Source organism: Homarus americanus, unplaced genomic scaffold (genome assembly GCF_018991925.1).
Source record: "Homarus americanus isolate GMGI-L3 unplaced genomic scaffold, GMGI_Hamer_2.0 scaffold25827, whole genome shotgun sequence".
Lineage (NCBI taxonomy): Eukaryota > Metazoa > Arthropoda > Malacostraca > Decapoda > Nephropidae > Homarus > Homarus americanus.
Window position 1 is genome coordinate 12610967 of NW_024738300.1, and position 26171 is coordinate 12637137.

At 35.5% G+C, this 26171-nt stretch overlaps 2 protein-coding genes across 3 annotated transcripts; both read left to right on the plus strand.

The window, feature by feature from the left end:
* Nucleotides 1-1104: 1104 nt before the first annotated feature.
* On the plus strand, nucleotides 1105-7136 carry LOC121873889 (parafibromin-like). The gene is made up of 4 exons (XM_042377763.1): nucleotides 1105-1266; nucleotides 2638-2743; nucleotides 3251-3370; nucleotides 5782-7136. The coding sequence occupies exons 1-4, from the start codon at nucleotides 1139-1141 to the stop codon at nucleotides 5857-5859; spliced, it is 432 nt and encodes a 143-aa protein (XP_042233697.1). The 5' UTR covers nucleotides 1105-1138; the 3' UTR covers nucleotides 5860-7136.
* Nucleotides 7137-8769: 1633 nt separating this feature from the next.
* Nucleotides 8770-25839, plus strand: LOC121873890 (parafibromin-like). Of its 2 annotated transcripts, XM_042377764.1 has the most exons (12): nucleotides 8770-8926; nucleotides 11703-11808; nucleotides 12317-12436; nucleotides 12879-13021; nucleotides 13934-14150; nucleotides 14619-14784; nucleotides 15342-15463; nucleotides 16688-16803; nucleotides 17038-17267; nucleotides 17680-17821; nucleotides 20819-20868; nucleotides 23213-25839. In XM_042377764.1, exons 1-11 carry the CDS (start codon nucleotides 8796-8798, stop codon nucleotides 20853-20855), a joined length of 1530 nt encoding a protein of 509 aa, XP_042233698.1. In that variant the 5' UTR covers nucleotides 8770-8795; the 3' UTR covers nucleotides 20856-20868; nucleotides 23213-25839. The 2 variants fall into 2 exon arrangements, with proteins under 2 accessions (XP_042233698.1, XP_042233699.1); XM_042377765.1 differs by lacking the exon at nucleotides 20819-20868.
* The last annotated feature ends 332 nt before the right edge of the window (nucleotides 25840-26171 follow it).

Here is a 26171-nt window from a genome sequence, read left to right on the forward strand (position 1 = left end):
TCCCAGGGCATGGTAGTAGTGTTGGTGGTGATGGACCAGTATTAATTGAAAATAAAGTCGGCGTGTCTGCTCTTCGATGTAGCAAAATTGTTTATTACTATTTCATTAAAATCCTTTATTTCTGTTATCATTTTATTTTCAATGGATATCACTGCTAAAGCAGACAATCTGTCATTCACTGATGTTAAACTGGCGTGTATATTCTTTGTTCCTGCTTGTACTGTTCTGTTCAATGGATAAAACTGGTGTAGGTCTTCCTCTTGCTTTGATTTCAGTCTTTTCATTTAATGTCAGCTGGGAAAAGTTGATGTTTTGCAAATACTTCACTCGATTTTCCATCGTCAAAGGGTAATTAAAGAAAGCACGATTTAACCACACCGTCCACACGTTGTACGAGACTGAGCTGCTTCAAGTGCAGCTCATTGTGGCGCCAATTAATAACAGACATGAATCGTACAGCATTGACAGCAACTATGAAAGTAACTTAAATTTTGGTCTGATTTTAATGAAAATTCACTTAGCAACGTATTGAAAATAATTAAATAACATATAAAATGATATATTTGTTGGTAGTGTATTATTCAGCTGTCTCTCTAAAGGAATCATACGCCTAGCAGTGAGTGTCTGGGGGGACTGCAGCTCTGCAGCCCTATGCACGAGCCGCCACTGAACCTGTCCATTAAATTGCGACAGGAAATATACCTGCATGCCCACCGGGTGTCACTCACGTTGAAGTTCTCTGGGAGCACCGGGATACATGGAGCCACTTTTGGTGCACCACTGACCTATACATGAAGACGTATAGCTTTTGCAAAAGTGAAAAGAAGCATCCAGCTTCTGGGATGGCTTTTATATATGATTTTTTTCTCTGCTCTAACTGCTTTGCTTTGCGTAACTGGGGTGGCCAGAGGGGTGGCCAAGCTTCACTCTAGGGTGGCACTGGCCACTCTCGGTCACCCCGTAGCTCCGCCCCTGAGCTAGTGATATGTGATATAAATAATATATAAGTTGGTGTTAGTAACTATTAAATATTAACTGTTCAACGTGGTGAAACCCATTATTCTATGCTATTCCTACTTAGTGAGTGATAAAATTAGTTTAGGCAGTGAACCCTCAGCGTCCTCGTTCAAGCTTCACCATGGATCCTCTGAGCATGGTTCGTCAGTACAATGTCAATAATAAGGAGATTATTGCGGAAGGAGACAACATAATCTTTGGAGAGTTCTCATGGCCGAAGACAGTGAAGACTAATTACATGGTTTTTGGGTAAGTAAACGTGTAGTTCCAGCCTGGGGTGGGGAAATACAGTCGTTTACACTGTTTAGATTCAGATTTGCCCCCGAGGGGGCTAGTTTATTGGGCACCCCCTTACATCCTGTGCAAGGTCAAGCGTTTACAGCGCCCAACAGGGAAGTATGAAAAGTTCATACTTGCCTTTATGACTCGTACATTAAGGGCGTAAAAGCCTGAAGGGTCATAGGTTTTGTCAAGTTACATAAAGTGAGAGAATGATGAGTGTGTGGGGGGAAAGTTCCCGGTACATTTCATCTGTTCATGACAAAGAGTGGCAGGTCCCTTTACACTGTTTACACCAACTTTCAAGGAAGTCTGGCAGCTTGTTGGGTATTATTTCAGTCTCGGCGGCCTTCGCACAACCATGGAATGAGGTCTATTTAACACATGCAATAGATTTATCTCATAATTTTGAATAACTTTCATTCTGTGCACTTCTTTCATAATCGAAACACAATTTATCACAAAACATCGAGAAAATTAGGTTAATATCAACGAGTGACCCACTGACGAGTTATTTGTTTTGGTGAGTTCTGATATGATAATCATTTCTTGTGAAAAAACTTCATTTGGTAGATATTTAGGCATATAAGGTGCTCACTGCCTTGTCTTTTTGACGGTAATGCGTTGGTTTTAAGTTAAGGATAGGTTAAAGTTAAGGCTAGGTTAGGTTAAAGTTAAGGCTAGGTTAGGTTAAAGTTAAGGCTAGGCTAGGTTAGGTTAGGTTAAGGTTAAGGTTAAGATTAAAGTTAATGTTAGGTTTAGGTTAAGGTTGGATTGGTTTAAAAAAGAAAACATTTGCACAAACTACGACAGTGTCCTCTATAGACCACAGTGAAATTGTGGCATTTATATAATCGTTCACTATGCTAAATCACAGGCGGGTCAGTCGTAAATAATTACCGAAAATTTGCCTGGCTTGGAAGTAGAGGCATCATAGCTCATATGGAACTCATAATTAGTTTACTGTAGTTTAGAACCATCAGAATGTTACCATGATGATTGGTAGGAATTAAAAAAAATGGCCACATCTTGATTCTATGAATTAAAACAATCTTATCAGTAAAATATGCCATGAAAAGCCATTAAAACATACAAAATAATTACCAGTAGTGATAATGTTCCGTGCCACTTTCTTTGTGAAGTTACTTGTGACAATAATGATAATTTACAATACTGTTAATATGTATACTGTATAGCTATGTATCTGTACAGTACAATCTAGTCTATGTCAGTGTATGTTACAGTACTATAGGATTGCATGGAGAGAGACATTTTATGGGCTATAAATTCCATGAAGCCAAGTGTACGGTACTGAGTTATATGTGACGTGTTTCATTACAGTTCTGGCAAGGATGGAGCTCCCAAAAATTACTATACATTGGAATGTCTACTCTTCCTCCTCAAGCATGTCAGCCTTACACATCCTTCATATGTGCGGAGAGCTGCTGTAAGTTCTAACACCATTTTTCAAACTTAATGAGTGTATCTGGGGTTCATGGTTGTGAAACTGTCTAGTTCTAGAGTGGGTTTCCTGTCTCCCTCATTTGGCAGCAACTTGGTCTTCCATGATGGAGATAAGCATGGGTTGCCATCACCAGATGCATTTACTGTATGTCATCCATACTGACCTTCATGGGACTAGTTATTACTCCTAGGGTGTTAGAAGTGCCTTCATCTGACTTGTTTTTAAGGGACAATCTGATATTCATAGTTTTAAGGGCTCTGGGTAAGGGGAAAAGATCTGGGATATTAGTACTGTACTTTATAAACAATTTGGGCATGATGTAAATACTGTACTTGTGAGTTATATTGTTGCTAGAAATGAAGGATTTTTTTATAACATCCCTAAAAATTGCTAAATACTGTATTGTATTATTATTATTTTATTTTTTAGTAAAGATTTCAATTTATGGATTATGTAACTTATAAAACACTGCCTATCTACACTCTACAGGCTGCGAATATGCCTATGGTACGTCGTCCAGATCGTAAAGAACTTTTGGCATACCTCAATGGGAAGACTTCAACAGCCACAGCCATTGACAAATCTGCACCTTTGGAAATTCCCTCACAGGTTGGTAAAGTAATGCTTATTTTATTTACTTTAATTCCTTTTTTGGTAGCTGCTTTAACTATCTTTTTTATTAAGTATTGCATACTATTCCTAGTTTCAACAATAGACAAATATGAATGTACAGTAGGGTTGCTCATTTTTTCACACTTTTTTTAAAATTGTGCGTGGGGGTGTTTTTTCCCATTATTTTGTTACTCCTGAATTCATTGGTGCCAGAATTAATGAAATCCAACATGTTCTAGGGGTCGCGAATCCAAATATAAAAAATGAATTTTTGCGAAAAAACGTCAAAACTCAAGCTTTTTCTCTTATAGATCAGCAATCGCGCTGCTTTTCACTACTTAACCCTAATGGCTGGCTAGAGCAGCTATTCAGCTTTCCATTGACACCTAATTCGATTGCATGCACCTCTTATTTGACCTTCTAAGTCAGGTCAAAGGCTGTAGCCTACCTGCGTTAACGGAGTTATAAATTCACTAGGTTGACATTGGCAGCTTTAAAACCCTGCCCTTCTTTGCAGTGTTTTGACATGTGTTGTGTTGTTGTTGGTACTGTGGTGTTATTTTATAATTTACTCAAATCTGCTATATAGTGTGGCAGTAAATTTATGGTTATCTATTTATGTTGTATTTTCTACAGGTGATTAAATTGCTCTTATGTGACCCTATTTTGTTTTATTACAAAACAGTTTTTTCTTACAGAGTTCATCTGTTTATATACATACAATTATGGAAGAGAGTGAGTCGCAGTCGGGGGAGAATGCTAAGGGGACTGTCAGGCCAACATCATCCACTACCTGTTCTGCCACTGAAATCTATCTAGTAGGCCAGCCAGCATCGTCAATTAGAGGCAGTAAACTCCCGACGATGCGTCAAGTCCTGAAGTTCTTCTTTCACACAGTGAATGAATCTGGTGACAGACAGGAGACGTTTAAAGAAACAGTGAGAAACGTACTCACGTTCTGGAATTTAGCTCGCATCAAGACTATCTCAGAGAGGGGGTGCCGGGAGAAACTGACAAGGTTATGGGAGCACTGGAGAAGTCTACAAAAAAGTCGGGACAGGGCTGCAAAGGACAAGGTTGAAAACTTCAAGTCTCAACTTGACCTGTTGTGGGACATCGGAGCACCGGACGCCGTAGAGGACATCGAGAAGAACCGGCTGCTTACACCGGCCGACAAACAACAAGACATCGCCTTCTATCAAGACCAACGCGGAGAAAGAAAAGCGTTCATGAGTGGTAACGATAAGATTTTTGCCGCTAAGAAGAGAAAGCAGGAGGAACGAGTCGAGAAGCAAAGGTCGAAACAGGGAAGGTTCGCAGCCTGTGAACCAAGCAGCAGTGATTCGAGACCTCAAACCTCTGTGGTGGCTGACACCCCAACGGAAGTAGAAATGGAGAAAAAGGACACAGCGATACCACCTGGCAGGTACGTTTTAAAAATTATGAATGAATGTAAAAAGGATCGGTGATTGGTTATGTAGTTCCCCGTTGCTTAATTAATGGTTTGGCTTTGGCGTTTCGTATTATATTATACTCCGTACGATAGTAAACAAACGACCTTGAGTTGTCAGCTGTCTCCAGCAGTGTTCGAAGAATCTTGACACCTAGTGACTGCACTGGATGGAAAGACATTGAGCAAACAACATGTGGTTGGGGTCCCTAGGGAAGATGTTAGACACTGCCACTGAACTGTGCTCCAGGCCATGCTGTATAGTGAGGTGGAGGAGGAGAGGAGGGAAGCTGTGAAAAGGATACTGGAAATCAGAGGTGAAGAAGATGAGGACACACAGGTAGGAGACTGCAGTGTCAGACCCAGGAGGACTTCTGATGTCAACCCAGATGCTACCAAACTCTCGGAGCTTAGTAAATGGAACTCTGGAGTAACCGAGCTTCCTCTGACTTGCTCCCTCACCACTGCTGCAATCATGGAGTTTCTGGATGGACCAATGAAAGTTCATGCATGGCCCTCACACACACAGTTTATAGAGAGGTGTGTGGGGATGACAACTGAAGTAGCACATGTTTACTCAAAAGAGAGGAGGGAGGCATACATCAGGGGCCAGGTGGCCAGTAGGGAACTCATGTCCAGGAACAGGAGCAAGTAAGACATGGCCACCTTGGTAAAGCTCAAGAAACCTTTCTGATAATCTGTCTGTCTGAAAAAAAATTTCTTATATACAATGAAAATATGCAAAAATTGCTAATTTTTCGTGAATTTCAACTCAAAATATAAGTAGCTAGGGGTGGTCAAATCCGGATTTGAAGCCATATTTCGATTTAGCACTTAAAAATGTATAATTTAGTCACTATTATAGTAGTCTTTGAAACTAAACTTTTCACATTGCACACTTAAATTGACACACCCTAACTGTCACATTAACTGCAAACTATATGACATTGTTTTGCAGGTAAAGCGAACAGTGGAGGATACATCAGACAGCGCTGCTAAGAAGCCACGTTACGATGACAGTGATGTACAGAATTAAAGAATGAAAGTCATCCATTGTCAGCAACATTGATAGATGCAATAATGATTAAATACTGTATAACATTGTGGAGAGAGTGTGAAAATTATAATGCATGTTATTAAATGAGAGAGAATGAGTTGATTTGGGATAATAAAATAGTATCAGGCAGTTTATTATTTCTTTATATTAGTTATGTAAATTAATTCTGAAGAAAAATTATTGCATTTCTTTGATTTTGTGTTAAATTTGATAATTAACCTTTGATTTATTGTGTTAAATTTTGTGGTTACATCGATTTACTGCATTAAGTTTCAGTTACTTGGATTTATTGTGCATAACTATTAGTGAAAGAGCAGCACATAGTTTTCTGTATTATTAAATTACTATTATCCTGCCTATTATCCCTCACTAGCAGATGACTTGTTTGTGATTTACTTGGACTTACTTCTTAGGTTAATGTAAAAACTTAGCTTATGAACATCTTTAGAAATTGTATTGGAAGAAAATATGATGTGAACCTTAAGGCGTATAAAGGCTTTTAGGGTTTATAGAAACCACACTGTTGTATGCCTGGTCAAACCTAAAATTAAAAACTGATTCTGTGTAATAAAGTACGACAGTACATAAAGATTGGCTTATTTGATTATGGTAGAAAAAGTCAGCCATCAACTCACCTCTATCGTGACCTTTAAGTTAATTCATCTCAGTTAATTCACAGTACTGTACCATCTAATTATCCATCATACTGTACACAGTATTTGTTCCTCATGGTAGAAGGTAATAAAGTTTTTATATATGAGAATTGGAAAGGTTTCTGGTAATTGAAGGAATTTTAGTTGTTGGAGAGGTGATATGTGTGTGTGTGTAAACATGAAAAAATATTCTACTGGTGTTTTAAGTGTACGGACATGTAGAAGAGCAGAATATCATAATTTTGTAAAGGGTAAAGATGTGTACATTATACAATACACACATTGAATGAAATACTGAAAAGAGGTTTGTTTATTGTTGAAAAATAATAAGATTGTAACAATTATTTTGTGAGGATTGATTGGAGAACATACCCTTTCATGGTTATTTTCTACTTGACAGAAAGGTCATATTTACTAGTTCTGGGATGTTATATTTATAGTTATTATATTTTCTTTCAATTTCTTTTTTAGAGAGATAACACTTTCATTGTAAATTTTTATTTTGTAGATTATATTTTATTTGTTAGAATACAGTACTTGTTTTCTATATGACATCAGAATGTTTATTTCAGTAGTCAAGGATTAAAATACATTAAGAGATTCTGTCAGTGAGTTTTAGTACCCTGAATAGCTAAGATGGGATCAAGATTGTATTGCATTTGAATTTCAAAATTAATTAAATTTTGTCTTGTTTTGTAGTCAAATTCTATGACTGCCCACACTAATTGGATGGAGCTTCATGTAGCACATATTTATTCTGTACTTAACTATAGTTTAAAAATTATATTGTAACATTTCTTACTATAGAAGTGAAAATGTATGTCAAAGATAAGAGACGTGAAGGTGAACTTTTTCTGTTACAGTTTCCAAAAGTTTGTGAGTTGTCAGGTTAGATCACTTCTACAAATCTAATCTTCCCACATCACTGAGACGCGACTGATCGCCCAAGCGGCTAACGAGCGGATCAGTGGTGAAGAGGATAAAAGTATTGTAGCAACTTTGAGCCACAAAGTGGTCCTAGATTATATTTATATTTATTACAGTAGTTGAGTGTACAGGGCCTTGGAGAAACTTTGCCAAACTAGTTATGGGCTTTGGAGAAACTTTGCCAAACTAGCTATAGTCCTTGGGGAAACTTGCCGGAGGAGGAAAAATAAAAAAAATATATAAAAAGCTAGTTGATATAATATACAGTATATAAAGGTCCAATAACTTGATAACACAAACTATTGACTCTTCAGGCTTCTATGCCCTTAACTCATGAGACATAAAGGCAAGTATGAACTTAGCATGCTTCCCTGTTGGGCACTGTAAACGCTTCTGCGCTTCACCTTACACAAGGATGTAGGGGAGTGCCCAATAAAAAAAAAAAAAAAGTATATAGGTAAAGGGTTAATTGACTACGCATTTTCGGATTTTTCACATTTTTAATTCTTAATTGGACAACATATCAGAAAAAAGCGGTTAATATTTTTTTTATACATTTCTTGGGATGAAGAATAGTATCTGAAAATGCACATAAACAGATCAGAGACTCCAGTCATGTCTCGATTTCCTTTTTCCATATTATGATGGAGGCCCCAAACAATCAAACGACCATTAGGCATTATTTAGTTAACACAGATATAATCTACCAGAGAAACTTGGTGTAAGTCCCCTGTGGATCAGACTTGAGACGATAAATTAAATTAAAGTAATGTATATGAAAGGACAATGTTACATTGAACTTGGCTGATGGTAGTCCGCCATCATTGTCTAATAGTTCCTATTAATGGACACATTTGGAATAATTTCCCTTAATTTTTAAGGCAATAAAGAATTTTTTTATGAATTGATAGACTAGCAACAGTACTTCTCAACGACTACAGATGTCCACTAAGATTTGGATAGCTTCTGCGTCTTGTTAGGGTTTAAATATTTCCGATATTTCTTAACACTTCTCAAGAACTTTCAATTATCTTTTGTTTGTATATAAGACTTGCCAATATATATAGACTTAAAAAAATCAACAGGTTATATTTATACCTAAATGATATATGACTACAAAACAACTGAGAAGACAGATTTACTACAAATAAACAAGATGTATAATAATATTAAACTTAAGAAAAGATAAAAAGGTTCTGTAAGATCTAGAAAAAAAGATGATCGACGTGGTGTAACTGATACATTACTTGTTTATTGTAGTGAAATACATTATTATCTACTATTCCTGCGTAGTGATGAAGTTAGTCTTGGCAGTGAACCCTCAGTGTTTTCAATATGGCGGACCCACTGAGTTTACTACGCCAGTACAATGTCAATAAAAAGGAGATTATTACCAAAGTAGACAACATAATCTTTGGAGAGTTCTCATGGCCGAAGACAGTGAAGACTAATTACTTGGTTTATGGGTAAGTAAACGTGTAGTTCCAGCCTGGGGTGGGGAAATTAGATTGTTTACACTAGCCTTCAGGAAAATCTGGCAGCTTGATGTAACCACTGGCCAGAAACATTGTAGAATTAACCAAATGTTTATCCCTGATGTATTTAGTGATGAGTTCAAAGGCAGTATAATGAGTTCTTATATTTCCCCTTGACAAGAATTTTATATTTTTTTACGTGGTATTAGAGAGAAACTCGTGAGTTTTGATGCCTGGAACTTGGAAAGGTTCTCTTGTGGAAGAAAAAGTTAGAAGAATAATTCATGATACGCGTCTAGTAAATGTTAAAAAGAAGTTTAAGCCATAATTCATGAAATAAATAAGATTCACAGTGAAATGGCGTTACTACGGGGTATAAATTTTTAATGAATGTCATCAGCTAATTAGCCATAAGGTCTTGATTTTAGCAGAAACTGTCAGATTATTTACATGAACACTATGGCTCAAGTAAATTGCATAATGGCTCTGTGTGCTGTTGTTTCCGAGACTTAAACACTCGTATGGTGCGATGAGTAACGCTTTCACTTATTGCTTGGAAGACACTAGTACATGTTATCCAGCAACTTGAGGGAATTATTCTGTATGAGATAAATGGGTAATGGTCAATTTTTAATTATGCACTGATCTTTGTTTGGATATTAAAAATATGTTTTTCTGGTGATATTTGATGAGTTTCGAAAGAATTTGATTTTCATTTCCGCCGGAAATCATTAGTTTTTGCCCCCACCCCCCAGCAATAAGGGGGGGGAGAGCCTGAGAAATCGGGGTTTTTGGGTGGGGGAGAAAACGAATCATCTAACCTAGCTGGGGGCTCTGCCCCTGGATCCCTGGTAGGCCTAGCTTAAACTAACCTAACTGTCTCAGTAGTTAAAAACTATGGGCATGCCATGTCCAAAAGTACATTACCTTGGTTAGAAGTGGAAGGACCAGGGATACGCAAGAATTGGATAGAATGATCGTCTTTCTCGTAAAACTCGGCAATAAACTTAAAAATAATCGTAGGAGCACAAATGACAACCAACCTCCACCACGGCTATGTGAGACTGGTCAAAGAAATTACCTAGGCTGTTTCCTTTGAAAAAAAATTAAATGTGTTTGGTAAAAAAAATACGCGTGGTGATATCGATACATCATTGGTCACAACTGGATGACGTCAGTCAATATTGCACATGTGTGATGCACAGATAGCATCTCCTCAAGGTAAATAAGACATGGCGACATTTGTTACTGAGCGAATTTAATAATATTTAAAAATTAATATCTTGATTATCCTTAATTTCCGGCTGAATTATCATAGAAGAAAGGGGCCTTAGGATTTTGTAAATATTACAGAATACATATTAATAACAGCGAGAGAAAGACGGGTGCATAAAGAAAATTTCACCCAAATTATTAAAATAATAGGTTTACCTCGTGTATTTTGTGTTGTTTCACACCAATCTGACCATCTCCATTGCAAATGAGCCTTTTTTCTAGAAATTTGACCTAACCTTACTTAACTTCCTAGTAGGGGACTCTGCTCCCCAATCCCCTGCCATATTAAACAGAAAGTACTTAAAGTATTTTGATATCTGGTACCAATGAAAGCAAAATTTTTGAAGTTCCATGGTGTAATTTTACCTTTTTTGTGGACGTGAGAGTATGCTCAGACCGAGAGGGTTGGTTGTAAATAAACAGATCAGACGATAACATGGGCCATCAACTGTAGACATGTAATGTTTGAGGGTAAATATATTAAAAACTAAGCTTATGGACAAGAAATGTTACTCTTAAATATCGATTCATAATTAAAAAGATAATATATTTAGGGTAGTGAAAAATATGAAGAGGAATGGGTGAAACACAAATAGTAACACGTGTGCTATTGAAAAGTCAAAAATACAAAAAACAAAAATTGCAATGGAAATATAATAGTTTTTTTCCCCTATATAAATAGATATGAAATCTCGTGTTGACTTAAAACGAATTTTAAACAAAAATATTTATAGAAGAGAACTTAGCTCTTTCTTAACTCAAAATTAAAGCATGAAAAGACAGTACCAGTCTTATGGGAAATTTCTACCTCAATTTTTTTTTACCCAGGTGCTATACTGCACACGTCCAGCCATGCTCATAACCCAAAACATCTGTTCTGCACATCTAAACAGACACAACTAGATCCAACTCTGCCACAAATGGTGGCAGGTGATTTTAGTTATGGCTGGTTGATTATAAGTATATGTAGCTTAAAATAAGAGGGATATTGCTAACTGTCACTTGCATTTTGCCTTGTTTTATTGATATTGTTGGGAAAAGGGGTAGACATTTCACATAACTGGTACCACTATCATGAGGCATCACAACTCATATGGAACTCATAATTAGTTTACTGTAGTTTAGAACCATCAGAATGTTACCATGATGATTGGTAGGAATTAAAAAAAATGGCCACATCTTGATTCTATGAATTAAAACAATCTCATCAGTAAAATATGCCATGAAAAGCCATTAAAACATACAAAATAATTACCAGTAGTGATAATGTTCCGTGCCACTTTCTTTGTGAAGTTACTTGTGACAATAATGATAATTTACAATACTGTTAATATGTATACTGTATAGCTATGTATCTGTACAGTACAATCTAGTCTATGTCAGTGTATGTTACAGTACTATAGGATTGCATGGAGAGAGACATTTTATGGGCTATAAATTCCATGAAGCCAAGTGTACAGTACTGAGTTATATGTGACGTGTTTCATTACAGTTCTGGCAAGGATGGAGCTCCCAAAGATTACTACACATTGGAATGTCTACTCTTCCTCCTCAAGCATGTCAGCCTTACACATCCTTCATATGTGCGGAAAGCTGCTGTAAGTTCTAACACCATTTTTCAAACTTAATGAGTGTATCTGGGGTTCATGGTTGTGAAACTGTCTAGTTCTAGAGTGGGTTTCCTGTCTCCCTCATTTGGCAGCAACTTGGTCTTCCATGATGGAGATAAGCATGGGTTGCCATCACCAGATGCATTTACTGTATGTCATCCATACTGACCTTCATGGGACTAGTTATTACTCCTAGGGTGTTAGAAGTGCCTTCATCTGACCTGTTTTTAAGGGACAATCTGATATTCATAGTTTTAAGGGCTCTGGGTAAGGGGAAAAGATCTGGGTTATTAGTACTGTACTTTATAAACAATTTGGGCATGATGTAAATACTGTACTTGTGAGTTATATTGTTGCTAGAAATGAAGGATTTTTTTTATAACATCCCTAAAAATTGCTAATTACTGTATTGTTTTAATATTATTTTATTTTTTGGTAAAGATTTCAATTTATGGATCATGTAACTTATAAAACACTGCCTATCTACACTCTACAGGCTGAGAATATTCCTGTGGTACGTCGTCCAGATCGTAAAGAACTTTTGGCATACCTCAATGGGGAGACTTCGACAGCCACAGCCATTGACAAATCTGCACCTTTGGAAATTCCCACACAGGTTGGTAAAGCATTGCTTACCGTAAATTCTTTTAATTTCTTTTTGTAGCTTCTTTAACTCCCAATGTTATTAAGTATTGCATACTAATCTTAGTTTCTACAATAGACAAATTTTTTTATGTACGTACAGTATAAGGGTGCGGCCACACGAGCATACATTTTTTTGCCAACTTGAGATCAACAAGAAGAAACTTTGGTCTAGGGCACACGGCCGCACCCTACCGGAGTTAGAACCCTGTGTCTCATTTTGTCTTGTCGATCACATGTTGGCGACAAAAAGGAACTAATAGATTATTAGATGATAGATGTAAAACCGTCCGTAATGGATATCAAGCTCAGATATTTTAGTTTAAAAGCTGTAAACTGTTTATTCTGTCTTCTCAGGAATTCTATATGCTACTGTGAGTCACATTAACTGCACACTAAATGACATTGTTTTGCAGGTAAAGCGAACTGTGGAGGATACATCAGACAGCGCTGCTAAGAAGCCACGTTACGATGACAGTGATGTACAGAAAATTAAAGAACAGCTTGCCCTTCGCTTTGATGCACCAAAGAAATCATCCATTGTCAGCAACATTGATAGGTGCAGTAATGATGAAATACAACATTCCGGCGAGAGAAAATGAAAATGATAATTCATGCCATTTAAATGAAAGAGAGAGGATTTTAGATGATAAAATAGCATCAGCCAATTTATGATTTCTTTATAATATTTGTGTAAATTAATCCTGAACGAAAATTATTGCATTTCTTTGATTTTGTGTTAAATTTGATAATTAACCTTCGATTTATTGTGTTAAATTTTGTTGTTTGGAGTATTGTATGACAGTGCAGCCAGTGAAGTTTATTGTATGAACACAAAGAACACAAAGTTTATTGCAGTATATTTAAGTTTAATATGCCTACAGGTATTTGAGTTAAGCTGAATGAATTTGAAAGAGATATGAGGAAGAGACAAATGTATAGGAGTGTGAGGCAAGAACAGTATTTTGAGAAGCTTTTCAAATAAATATCTTTGAGTGAATAACCCATGATTTTAAATATTTGAGTTCCTTTTCATGCTTAATAGAATACCACTTCAGTATAAGTATGAAATATATAGGTTTTGTGCATTTATGACTTGCTATGACAGGATTTAACTAACACATAATGAGCAATTACAGCAGTTTACAGCAAAGGAATTGATGATGACTTTGATTTGAAAGGAGCTGGGCTTTTTGAGCCAGTAAACACCAGCTGTAGGAAACAAAAGGAAAGATAAATTTATTATGAGAAGAGTGAAATGGGGAATTTTTGCTATGAACAAATAATCTGAAGTTTAACAGACAAAGGAAAAGTGATCATTATTGGGAAAGTGAGCAGTTCTTTAAATTTTCCATGTTGTTGTTATAAGGGCAACTTGGACCAACTCATCCTTGTGTTTAAAAGATTCAAGATATTTCATGTCAGTTGAATATATTTAAATTTTATGAAAGTGTTTTTTCTATTTATCCAGGTCCTTGTCTGAAGCTATGTCAATTGAAAAAATAGCAGCTATCAAAGCAAAGCGTCTGGCTGTTAAGAGAACAATGATCAAGGAAGATGACGATGATTTTGGCCTTGGTACAGACCTGCGTGGTATGCTGGAATTTGACATAGATGTTACTAAAGATATCACAACAAAGGAGCGCCAGTGGAGAACCAGAACAACTATTCTTCAGAGTTCTGGCAAGGTGAGTGTTATGTGTCTTCTAATCCTTTCAGGCTGTACAGTAGGTATCTATCAGTCATAAATCTGACCAAACAAAATTGAGGGTTAACCGAAGTTGAGCAGTATACTGTATTGAAAATCAGCAGAATGCTATTAGTGGAATGATTTAGTCAAAGAAGGAATAGGTAAGACCTGTAATGTTTCTGAAAATAAATAATTTGTAAATGGGATTATAACTAAGATGATGGAAAGTGAAATGGCTACTAAACATAAGTAAATGTGTTTACAAATGAATTGGTGACAGTTATTGTTTTGATAAATTTGGTAATGCTGGATGGAAAAAAGGTAAAACAAATACTGGGAATAAATAATTGATCTTTGAGTAATTAGCAAGGTTCAAAATAGGATATTCAGTCAAAATAAAAAATCAATTACTGAACTACTTTTGATAAAATAAAATGTCACTCATAAAAATTGTCACACTACACAGCAATTTGCAACAAGCATAATGGGACTTCTGAAGTCAATCAAGGCTCGTGAGGATGGTCGACTAAGAACAACAGCACCCAACCCTGTCCCAACACCAGTATCAAGAGTACAACAACAGCCTGCTGGTTACTCACGATACGACCAGGAAAGGTTTAAGGGCAAAGAAGGTATGTAGTCAGAAAGTCGTACTTAACCATTAATCGGAGGCTAGGAATTACCTTCTCCCCGCCAATGTGCCCAAAATGGAATGCGAGGAACATGAAACTTCCACCAATGATGGCTGTCAGTGAAGGGTTAACTTGTAAAATAAAATGTCTTATTACTGGTATGGGATGTAGACATTACCTGGGGGATCTGTGTCTTAGCCTTTCCAGCTTGTACTTAATATAGGTTTCAGACAAGAGTAGTGGTGATTATTTGTTGTTGAGAATCAGATTACTATCCTCCCCTCCAAGGTAAATGTATGGAGGAAGGGTGTTGAAGGGAGAAAGCAGGTTACAATTAGAAGGAAGTACACAAGTAAGAGGAACACAGAGAGAGCATTTAGTGAGTGTGATACTCTTAAATAGTTTGAAATGGTACAGTACAGTTCTTATGATGTAGGCTTTGTTTCTCTAAACAGATTTTATGTAATCTCTCACGAAGTCAATTTTTTATTATGTCAGAAATTAATTTACTGTCATCATTAACTTCATTCACTGCACTTTTCAACTTTACATGGCAGAAACTGAGGGCTTCAAGATCGACACAATGAGAACCTACCACGGTCTCTCTCTAAAGAGTGTGACTGAGGGCAGCCAGAGTCATAAGATGGCTCCACAGCCTGATCTAACTCCTCAAACAAAGGTGGGTAATGGTGGATATAACATTGTATTCCCTATGTTAATTATGTGCACTATGGATGAAGGAATCAGGCTTGTGTGTGCAGATCTTCATCTAATTGTGGGACTGTAATTGGTACTGAATTAGGTTGGCTACTGGCACTACTAAGTGTAGTCAGAAGTCTGTAATTTTCCCTGACATCTTGATAAACTTAATGCTTAAGCAAACATCTATAGGAGGTCACTACATTTGTAGAACTAACCATCTGTTGAGGTAAGCAGTTCCATTCATCTTGAAGGTCCCTTTACCCTTAAATTGTGGCCAACATCTATTGACTACCTTGTGAAAAATAAGTAAAGTAAATAAGTAAACATAACTCACTGACTACCGTGTGGTAACACTGCCGCCTACCAACATCCAAATATCAGCAACAGGTGGGCCCCTTGCTATTATTGTTTGTTATTATAATGTAATTGTGCTTGGAGAAAAACATCCACCTGCAGAGTTTAAGGTAAGTAAAGACTTTTTTATCCATATTCTCTTGTTTTGCAAGCTTGTCTACAATTTTATAAGAAAATTTACTATATTTGTAAGATTTGAAAAAGCCAGACAGAGTAGCCAGTTTTTCCTGGGCTGGGGGGTTTGTTCTCTTATTCTTCTGGGTCTATTTTGAAGTACAGGGTATAGTGTTTGTTTCTTCTTGTTGAGAAGCTGCATTCTTTCCTTTGGAGGATAAACTAGAGATATGCCTTCTTTCATTTTCAGTTCTTTTGTTTCTTGCATTCACACAATTTTTTTGGATGCCTTCTGTGACGGGTGATACTGCCTTCGTGGAGTCCAGAAATATTCTCTTGCAGTCCTTAAGAGTTTGATTATATTTTGATTTGGGCAATATTGGTTCTCATATACAGTATACCTGTATATCACAGGAGAGCAACATGAGAGATGGTGGAACATGCTTAAGTTTGGAATTTCTAGGAGCAGGTTTGTTTGTTCTCTCTGCACATTGAAATGATTTACGGTGGATGTTATTAGCGTCTTTTGTTAGTGGCTTAAAATTTTAGTCTGGGTACTGTATACTGATATCCTGTCTCATTTTATTTTGGGTATAGAATGATAAATGGCCCTCTCCTATTTTAGTCAGTGATTAATGAATTTATAGTCCCCCAGGTTAATGGTTCTTCATTTCTTTATTCAGCTGTTTTTTTATGTGGATGTGCTAGCTCTATATATTTTTCATAATTTTAGCCTGTACCTGGTCAGCAGATGAAGAAGCCTTCACGTACTCCAATCATTATTGTACCCAACTCTCCAACATCATTAATCACAATGCTTAATGCTAAGGATCTACTACAAGATATGAAGTAAGTTCATTTTAATGCAAATTTGAATACCATTAGATTTTTTTTGCACTTGTTTTGTCTATAAAACTTCTCAAGCTGGTTGCATGCATCTTTTCCATCACTTTTGGAGAGGTCTTCTTGCCATCAATGGAAGCAGTCACTTCTGACTGGTAACTAAAAAGTATGTTTTGGTGTATTCTTATAATAACACTTATGGGTGTATTGTTACCAGCTCATGCTGTGTATTTATTTCAGATTTGTTACTTCTGAAGAGAAACGACAGCAAGGCACCAAACGTGAAACAGAGATTCTTATTCAGCGGCCCAAAGCTGGTGGTCTCACTGTACCTTACCGTGTCACAGACAACCCTTCCAAACTCAACTATGCTGAATGGGACCGTGTTGTAGCTGTATTTGCCATGGGTCCAGCTTGGCAGTTTAAGGGCTGGCCACATGAGGGCAATCCGGTAGAGATTTTCAATAGAAGTAAGTTATGCTTAAGCCATACAAAGGTGGGAACTTAAAGTTATATGTTCCTCAAGCTCTCTAAAATGGATATTCTATCCTGAATTATAACTTAGGTAAACCTTTCAAAAAAAGAAGTTGTAGATAACTTTACACATGTGGAGCAAACTATTATCTTCCTATCAGCAGAATTTATTAAGTTGAATTATGATTACTGGATCCAGGAGTCTTCCGATAAGTTTTGACAAACAAAGTCTGAAAAGCTACTGAATTGTATCTGATGAATTGAACATGTGGGTGTAGGTATGGGATAAGAAAAACATTTAATTTTGGAGAAAGTAGTGTTAATGATCATAAGCATTGGGTTGGGTACTATAACTATAACTTCTGTAAAATCTAATTTCAGAATATTAAAGTAATACATCTCTTACAGTTTGTGCATTTCACATCAAGTTTGAAGAAATGAATTTAGACAACAACATTTCAAAATGGGCAGTGCATATCATCAATTTGAGCCGTGTCCGTCGACATTTAGATAGAGCTAGGTTCTTGGATTTCTGGGAAAAACTTGATAGGTAAGTACATAAGAGAACGGTTGTGCATCCATTTAGTATATTATATAGTATTTAGAGTAGTGCCCTTGCCCTGTTTAATAATGTTGTAAATGAAGTTAACTGTAGATGTGCTAACCCTGTATATTTATGAGAGTAAATCATAGGTTTTGTCTTATATACAGCCCACAGCAGTGGGTAAAAAAGGAAGAAAGTTACCTATAGGTTTATCCATCCAAAATTACACGTTGAAAAGTAACCATAATATAGCTCACAGCTTGGCCTGGTAATATGAGGGCTAGGGGGATGTGGCTATAGTGTTGAGTCTAATGTGGCAACAATATCACCAGTGATGTTAATACATGGAAATAGAAAATTATCTGTAAATACAGAAAGAATCTAGGGGTATGGTAGGCAAACCCAGGATAAAGGAGCTTACTGGTAAGGTTCGCCTACTGCGAGCTTGTATCGTTCACTGTAAATTACTGATGGAACCACACAAATGTCCTCTCAAAAAATATTATGCATTTTTTATTTTGTTCAGCCCCCTACTTTTTACATAAAAATTTGATAAAAAAGCTAGAAATATATTCGAGTATACTGTATACGGTAAATAAGCCATCATAACATAAGGTATTAGTGTTGTTACACAATTTTAAGTTATTGGCACTGGGAAAGCATAAGAAAAACACGACATGACAAGAAAAACTCTTAGCGGACCACGGGTGGTGCTAGACCAGGTGGTTCAACCTGTATTTCTAATATCATTTCAAATCTTATAATCAAATCAATAATTATTTTAGTTTGTTTCTTAGTATCAAAATGTGTAATTATTGTATGTTGAGTTTTGGCCTAAAATGTTTGTATTCCTCGTCGAAGCTGGCCAGTACTTCATTATGTTCATGATTATTTTAAGGTATTACCCTTCTGGTCACACCCTAGAAGGGGAACTCTCATGGAGAAGGAATGTTGTTTCATAAATAACTGATAGATACAGTACTGGAATATTTTAACTCTTTAAAAGCACTTTTACCTTTGTAAGCTCAAACTAAAAGTTTGCATGCTTACCAGTACCTCAGTTTATTTATAGTTTTCCACTTTGAGGTATCAGATACACATAAAGACTGAGCTTCTCTTGGGAAAGTGAAAAGGAATTACAGTTATGTATTTTCATTTCTTGGCTGCATGTGGCTTATTTTCAGATCCTCTGAAATTTAATACCAGACTCAAAAGGTTACAGTAGCAGTTAATGCATATAATAAGTCAAGGACAGTATACTAAACTCTTAAAGAGTGGATTGAAACAAGACCAAAGCTGAATAAGTTGTCAAACGATCAGTTTTGTAAAGATTTCACCGAAATGGTGATGATGAAATGGAATAAATAATAATAACTTGTGAAAAAGATCGTCAGTTTAGATCTTAGCAATTTTTTAGTGTGAAGTACCTATTTTCAGAAATATAGGTCCTGCCATGTATATTGTATTACTCAGGGTGGGTGTCCATTAGTGGCAGTAACCACCTCATGTTTTGACTATGGGTCATGAGTATCTCTGGCATGGTAGATGTTCTTTGGCACGATACGTGGTTAGTAATGGTCACAATATCTATCTCTCAAGCATGGTACTCGGTTAGTTATAGTTATAAGGAGGTTCACCTTTAACCAATTGTAGATCGAGCATGATAACTGGTCATCTTTGGTAAGAAGTAGACTCACTTTCCATATAGTCTCAAAGTCTGCTTAGTACATTCTAGGTACTGTTAGTTATCAAGTGTTACGATTGAAATGTGTTGAAGAGATGTTGCATGGGGGAGCGTATCTCATTTTCAGAAAGGTTTGGCAACAGGTATGTTTATGGAATGTGACCGAATCACAGACACACAATGTTGACGATGCAGCCATCACCACTGTTGGATAAACAATACCCATGTCTTGCCTTTCATGACTTTTGTCTCAGGCTTGACAATTATGGCTAATGAAATTCTTACAAGTCTTTTTTGCACTTGGCTTGTAGCCGATTTTATTTTGCTTTGTCCTTAATCATTGATGTCTTGTGAATTGCTGGCAAGTTATGAGTTACTGGTTATGTATCCGAGCTTGACAAAATATCTGATTTTCTTGCTTGATGGTTATTTTAGGGTGCCATCTATGTTATTAACTACATGCATGCAAGTTTGTTATTTTTTATTTTGTGGGAATTCCTTTGTTATGATATATATTATATCTTTTTTTTTAAAGACAAATGGAATTGAAAGTTTCAAGTCATTAAATTTTTGTTTAGTCTAATCTTAGTTTGTGATTTGAATGGTGAGTTTTATATAAGTAACAGTATTTTGTTATAGTATTATGATTATAATCATACAATTGTTTTAATTATGTTTGTACTTGAATTAGAATACCTAGTCACCTTTGATGGAAGAATATAATGTATGATATTTTCTTTTTTCCCTTTTGATTGTTATCACTAGAAAAATTAAATTTCTTATTAACCCCTTGCACACAGGGCTCTCTTATTCTGCTGAATAAAATCATCTGGCATTAGGCAAATTAAATATTAAAAGTGGTGTTCCGTAGTGAAGGGTTAAATCTGGTCTAAAATAGTGTTTATACATATACATTTCTTCAATTATTCTCTAAGAAACGTGACAGAAAATCATATCAAACTGGGTTCATACACACAGATTACAGTAGTATAAGTACTTTTCATATTTGGGTGCAGATGACTCTTATCATTTGTTTTGTCCTCACTATTCCACCAACCACTTTCACTTTTCTTTCCTTGCTGTATGGTTGTACCTTTCATCCTGTGTGTAGGTCATCTTCCTCACTCTGTTGTAGTTGTATCAGTGAAGCTATAGATTTATAATTATGTCCTCTCCATCATTTGGTGACTAAGTTACTGTGCTAGTGATCCTTCTCAATATGTTTTGTGACATTCCCTTGACCCCAACATTTGGCATAGAAGTGCTTAGCCCTTGTCCTGCTGTCTCATTAACTGCTTGTTCGCATTGAAACATTACAGATACATATCGTTGAAGAAACCACACCTGCGGTCTTAAGCAACACAGTGTGGTGAGTCTACAGGATAAGTACATTTTATTATTTCCTTGTTTAATGAAATTTTTAATGTATTTATTTGATTTTTTATTTATTTTTACCTTTAAGGGGACTGTTCCAGATGATCTGCTCTTCTTTATGCATCTTTTGATAACAAGATTAACGATAGATAATGATAACTTTAAATTGCTGAGAGATTATCTAAGTTCTTGTAAAACTGAAAGATAAAAAGAGCTAGAAATTATTTTTTAAATACTCTACTGATGTAAGTGTGTGTGCATGAATTGTCAGTGAGTTTTTGGGAAGTATGCACTGTTGCTGGATGGTGTTGGCTTGTGTAATGTGATTTGGGGTGAACCAAATTTGAGGCCTTGTTGTGGAACAGGAATAGACTGACCACTCAAATGGCCAGTAAGCATATAAGTGGTGGAAATACAGTGTAAAATGTAAATAGAAGAACACATCTTTTGTAGCTGTAAGAGTGCATGGGATAATGATTATGACAAAAAAAATGAAAGGAAAAGAATCTTGTGCACATGCTCTTGTGTCAAGCCACTTTTGCAACATAAAGATTAATTTTTTTGTGTATTGCTATAACTTCATGGAAATCAGTGCTTATGTGGTAAAATTTACTTAAATTTTATTTAATACAGTCTTTGCTGTACTTAAATTTGTTAGGTATGGTTCGGTTAAACTTGATTTAGTGAGGTTACCGCAAACAATATTCATTTATAGGTTGTATGAAATTCGTCCACATTATCATCCCTTTATAGGTGACGAGCTCAGAATTTTGACAAAAAAAGTGTCGTAGCTTCTTTTTACCTCAGACTAATATTATGATGGCAAGGTATAGTAGATTTGGAGGAATAGAAGGCCACCCCCACCCTCAGACTAAATTCATCATACATAAAGGCAGCTGAAGGAATTGAGATCGTTATTTAGTGTTGTGTGTCCAATATCTTTGTAGTGGATTTTTAAAATTATCACCTAGACCATTCTTATTCTTACAAATTTCTTTTCTAGTCTTTTATTTCTTTGTAATCTTTATTACTCTTATGTTTTGGTTTTGTACAAGGTTTATACTGCTTAACAAATATTGTCAGATTTTTCCATATCATCCAATGGAGGTTCCAAGAGTCTAAAGGTCTGAGCCATAGAGATACTACTCTGCATTAAAATTATCTTTCTATGTTGCAATTATCCCTGAAATGCAGAGCTAAGATCTTATAACATATTGCAAGACATCTTAAGGACAAATGAATAAATATCAAATTGAATATACAGTACAAATGTGCACATTCCATTATTCTGCCTTGTTTATCCCACTTATAAAACAACACTCCTCATCCAACACTTAAATTGCAGGTACAGTACATGACCCTCAATGCCACATGTTACCTCACTCCATTCCTATCTAAAGCCAAATGCTCCCAAAGATTTCATATTGCACTTTTCTTCTTTGACCAGTGGCTACACTGTTCTAGGTGTTAATTCATCAGAAATTACAAATTAAGTGAACTTTGTTATTGTTATATTGTAGCTGGATGGTTGCATGAATTAAATTGTCTTGGTATTCACTAGCGCACCTGAAAATCTGTGGCCCATACAACTACAGAAATAAAAATACAATAATCCTCACGTTTCATTGTCCTAAGGATTATTTTTTCCCCAGTTTTACCAACACACATGAGTACAGTATAACTTTAGGCCAGGTCATAGCTAAATTTACTCTCTACTGTTTGTCGTCTTTGTAGTAGTGAAGCCAGATAGTAAATGTACTGTACATCCTTTTTGACATTTAATCCCTATTCCTGAAGATTTTTTTAAATATAGACAAAACCTTGACTTAATTTTCCTGTTTCCTGTGAGGCTGAACAAAATGTGTTTTCAATATAAATTTTGCCATTTTTTCTGATGAATTTATATGAAAAGTTAATTAATCCCTTCTAATGAACAGGATTGCCAGGCTATTCTCTTGGTTAGTCAGCAGTGGCTATTATGATTGAAGAATGAGAGAAAGATTGTTTGTAGGATAACTCAATACATTAAAAAATTCACATATACTGTATGTTATAATAGATAAAGGTTCTTACATAATTTGCACTGCAATTCATGGATGCCATGAGGTTATTAATTTCCCTTTTGTCACATTGAAAAAGAAATTCAGATACTTCTTCATTTTTTTATTCCTGAATGTATTCTCTCTTATATAAATTGAATGCAGTATTGAGACATAATTATAATGAATTAAGGATTATTTATTTTATCAGTAGTAAAGTAGTTTTCATGATCATTGCATTATCAGCATAATGTAGCGCACATTTCCTGGTAAATAAGTTCAAATTAATATTTGTTACAGGTTTATTTTGTTCAACAAGTCTCATCTGCGATGGTAGTGTGTATCTAGCAGAGCCTCACACGGGAGAAACAATTACAGAATGCTCTGTTGCAAGGATGAATATCGCCTTTTATCAGCCATCAGTCTGATCGCTGAGTCTTGACACTTCCAGAAATTAGAAAATTTCAACATGAGGATACAATATACGTAGTGTATTTTTATTTGTTAAATGTTATCTTTGATTTGTTTATTAAAAATTTACAATTTGGTTATTAATTTACAAAGAAGAGAGAAAAATGTGTAGCTTGTACTGTATTTTGTGTTCAAAATAAGGATAATTTTGTTTTTGAGGTTGTTATTACTGGAGAACCTGTAATAAGACTGTTAAGAGAATAAAACCTCAACAGTGAAAGCCATGACTTATATATGAAGTTTATGTCAAGTGCTTTGCTTGTCTTCAAGATTTAGTGCTATTCCCACCTCCAAGAAACAATATAAGTTATAAAATTAGACTTGGCAGTGTTTGCCTCTTGACACCCCAGTTGATTAGTAAAGCCTTGGTGATAAATGAAAGCATTCTAATAATTTTAAGTTATTTGAAGAGAACCAAACCCCTCCAGCAGAGATGTAAAGCTGGGAGAAGTACAGGGTGTTCATAAGTTATCTAATCCAATTTACAAAATAATCTACTGTAGTAGATTTCCACAATTGCACCATTTTCTTTATATATTACTTTTGAAGTTAAGTTTTAAAATGGATCAGATAATTTATGAGCATTGTGTCCAAGTTCACGTGCTTGTTGTTAATGAGCCAGGGAAATTCTAATATCCTATAGTAATGTGAGGATCCTATCAGCTGGAATGAGTTACAATTCACTATGATCACTGGAATGTCACAAAACTATTGTTCTTTTAGAGAAATCGTTAGAAGGTCAAGTGATTGTGTGTGTGAATGTAAGTTCTACAACTGATAGCAGCACTTCACTTGCCAGTGCTGGGTGCCATATTCCCCACCAAATTGACAGAGGTGAATTTCCCATTTGTGACAAGCAGTGTTTCTCCTTACTGTTTTAAATAATAAAAAAATTAATATCAAAGGGTTTAATGGGTAGAATTTTTTATTGATTGATTACTGGCTTACACCATGCCATCATTATGACACATGTATAGATTAGGCAGGTCTTGTGCTGGGTATTAATTAACAAAACATCTGGAAAATACAAAGGTGTCACTACCCAATCACCACATTGTCACTGGAGCACAGTAGTAGTGGAAATTACAACTGATTTAATAGATATTCTCCAGACAAGAACAATATGCTGCTTTATATTGCCAATTTCCTTGGACTAGGAGAGAGTAGCCTAATTTTGGAAAGTTTATTTATTTATTGGTATATATACCTATAGTAGTATTGTGTTGCTGTGGGATTTACACAGCTTACCAAAGGAAAGATTTATGTACGGGGTATTATTAATTATATCTCAACAAATGAGGAGTACATTGTATTGCTGCTTGTAAGTTTCTTCCAGAAGAGAATGAATTCCCTACCATGAGATAGTCTCTAAATTGATAATGGAAAGTTTCATCAGTTACCCACTGAACTATATTTGTTTTAGACTCCTACTGTACGTTTGACGTATCACCGATTTGTGTTGAAATTCAAACTCTAAACAGCATTAAAACGTATTGTAAGTGAAAAATGTATTTATGATTAAGAATTAGAATGATTTACTTATGGGCAGACAATTTTTTAAAGTAAACATTGAAAATTTAGGGCTAAGGTGGCTCAACATTCATACTTTAGCCCCTACTAGACTGAGCTCAGGTATAAGGAGATTACAGTCAAGATGTCAAAATTATGAAACAGAAGTTTTGGGTGTATTGTATTATCAGTTTGTGGCAGTTTACTTGTATATATTTACATTATATAATTATGTGATATATAAACATGAAATAAAGAAATTTATTTAGTTTGGTATGCTAGTTATTGATAGCAATTTTCTCCAGGTTGTGCTTATTTTTGTTGTAGAGAGACTGAGAATTAATGGTGCTCAAACAATAATCTCCACAATGCTTTCCAAGGTTCTGTCCTATATAGTTGCATAAATTTTGATTTATCATAATACAGAAATGAGGAACGAATTGAGTATTAATTCCATATTTTAGCAACTGAAATTTAAGTTTCTTGGAGGTGGGAACTTTAAAAAAAAGTTTGTTTCTGTATTTTGTTGGATCAGTATATAAGCTTGCATTTGACTCTGTATTTCTGTAATACATTTGTGAAGCAAGCATTTAAAAGGTTATAAATGAGGATGGTAAGGGGTCATAAGTTGCTCCCATGGACTATGCATATATAATTTATTTGTATTTGGAGTATTTATATCCTGTCATTTGAATAAGAGCCATTACACGTACATTGTGGGACAGTAAACGTAGGTTGATGCACGGTACATGTTATCTGATTTTGATGTGTTGATGAACCCCAGATAAGCAGCTGGATGTTCTCACCTCTTACAGTGAAGTGGTGCCCCCACTCTCATATGTAGAAGATGGACAGTTTAAGAATACATGTAAATAGTTTTATAGGAGATAATTTTTGATTTTGCAAATTGTCAAACTTATTGTAATTAAATAAAATATAAAAGATCAGATGGTACCTACTTTCCCTATGATATGGGTATTGTAGTTTGGTGAATATATTATAGTTAAAATAGCAAAGAAGACAGAAATATATGTACACTTATGAAACATCTTTAGTTTTTTTGGGGGGGAGGATTTACTGTACTGTTGAACACTGTTAATTGTCTTTCTGTTCATGGTGTTTGGTCAGCAGGTGTATTTATCACTGTTGTATTTCACTTGTTCATTATTTTTAAATTGTTTCTTTATAGAGGCCTATTTGTTATATTAAATGATACATGTAGTAAAGTACAGTATTGTCTCTGTTTACATACTGCTGTTTAACACCTTGGAAGTATTTT

Excerpts from the sequence above, each read along its gene's own strand:
- LOC121873890 (XM_042377764.1), top strand. The coding sequence starts at position 8,796 with ATGGCGGACCCACTGAGTTTACTACGCCAGTACAATGTCAATAAAAAG. Across the intron at positions 14,151-14,618 it reads TTCTTCAGAGTTCTGGCAAG|CAATTTGCAACAAGCATAAT; the intron begins GTGAGTGTTATG and ends CACACTACACAG. Across the intron at positions 15,464-16,687 it reads ATCTAACTCCTCAAACAAAG|CCTGTACCTGGTCAGCAGAT; the intron begins GTGGGTAATGGT and ends TCATAATTTTAG.
- LOC121873889 (XM_042377763.1), top strand. The coding sequence starts at position 1,139 with ATGGATCCTCTGAGCATGGTTCGTCAGTACAATGTCAATAATAAGGAG. Across the intron at positions 1,267-2,637 it reads ACTAATTACATGGTTTTTGG|TTCTGGCAAGGATGGAGCTC; the intron begins GTAAGTAAACGT and ends GTTTCATTACAG. Across the intron at positions 2,744-3,250 it reads CATATGTGCGGAGAGCTGCT|GCTGCGAATATGCCTATGGT; the intron begins GTAAGTTCTAAC and ends TACACTCTACAG.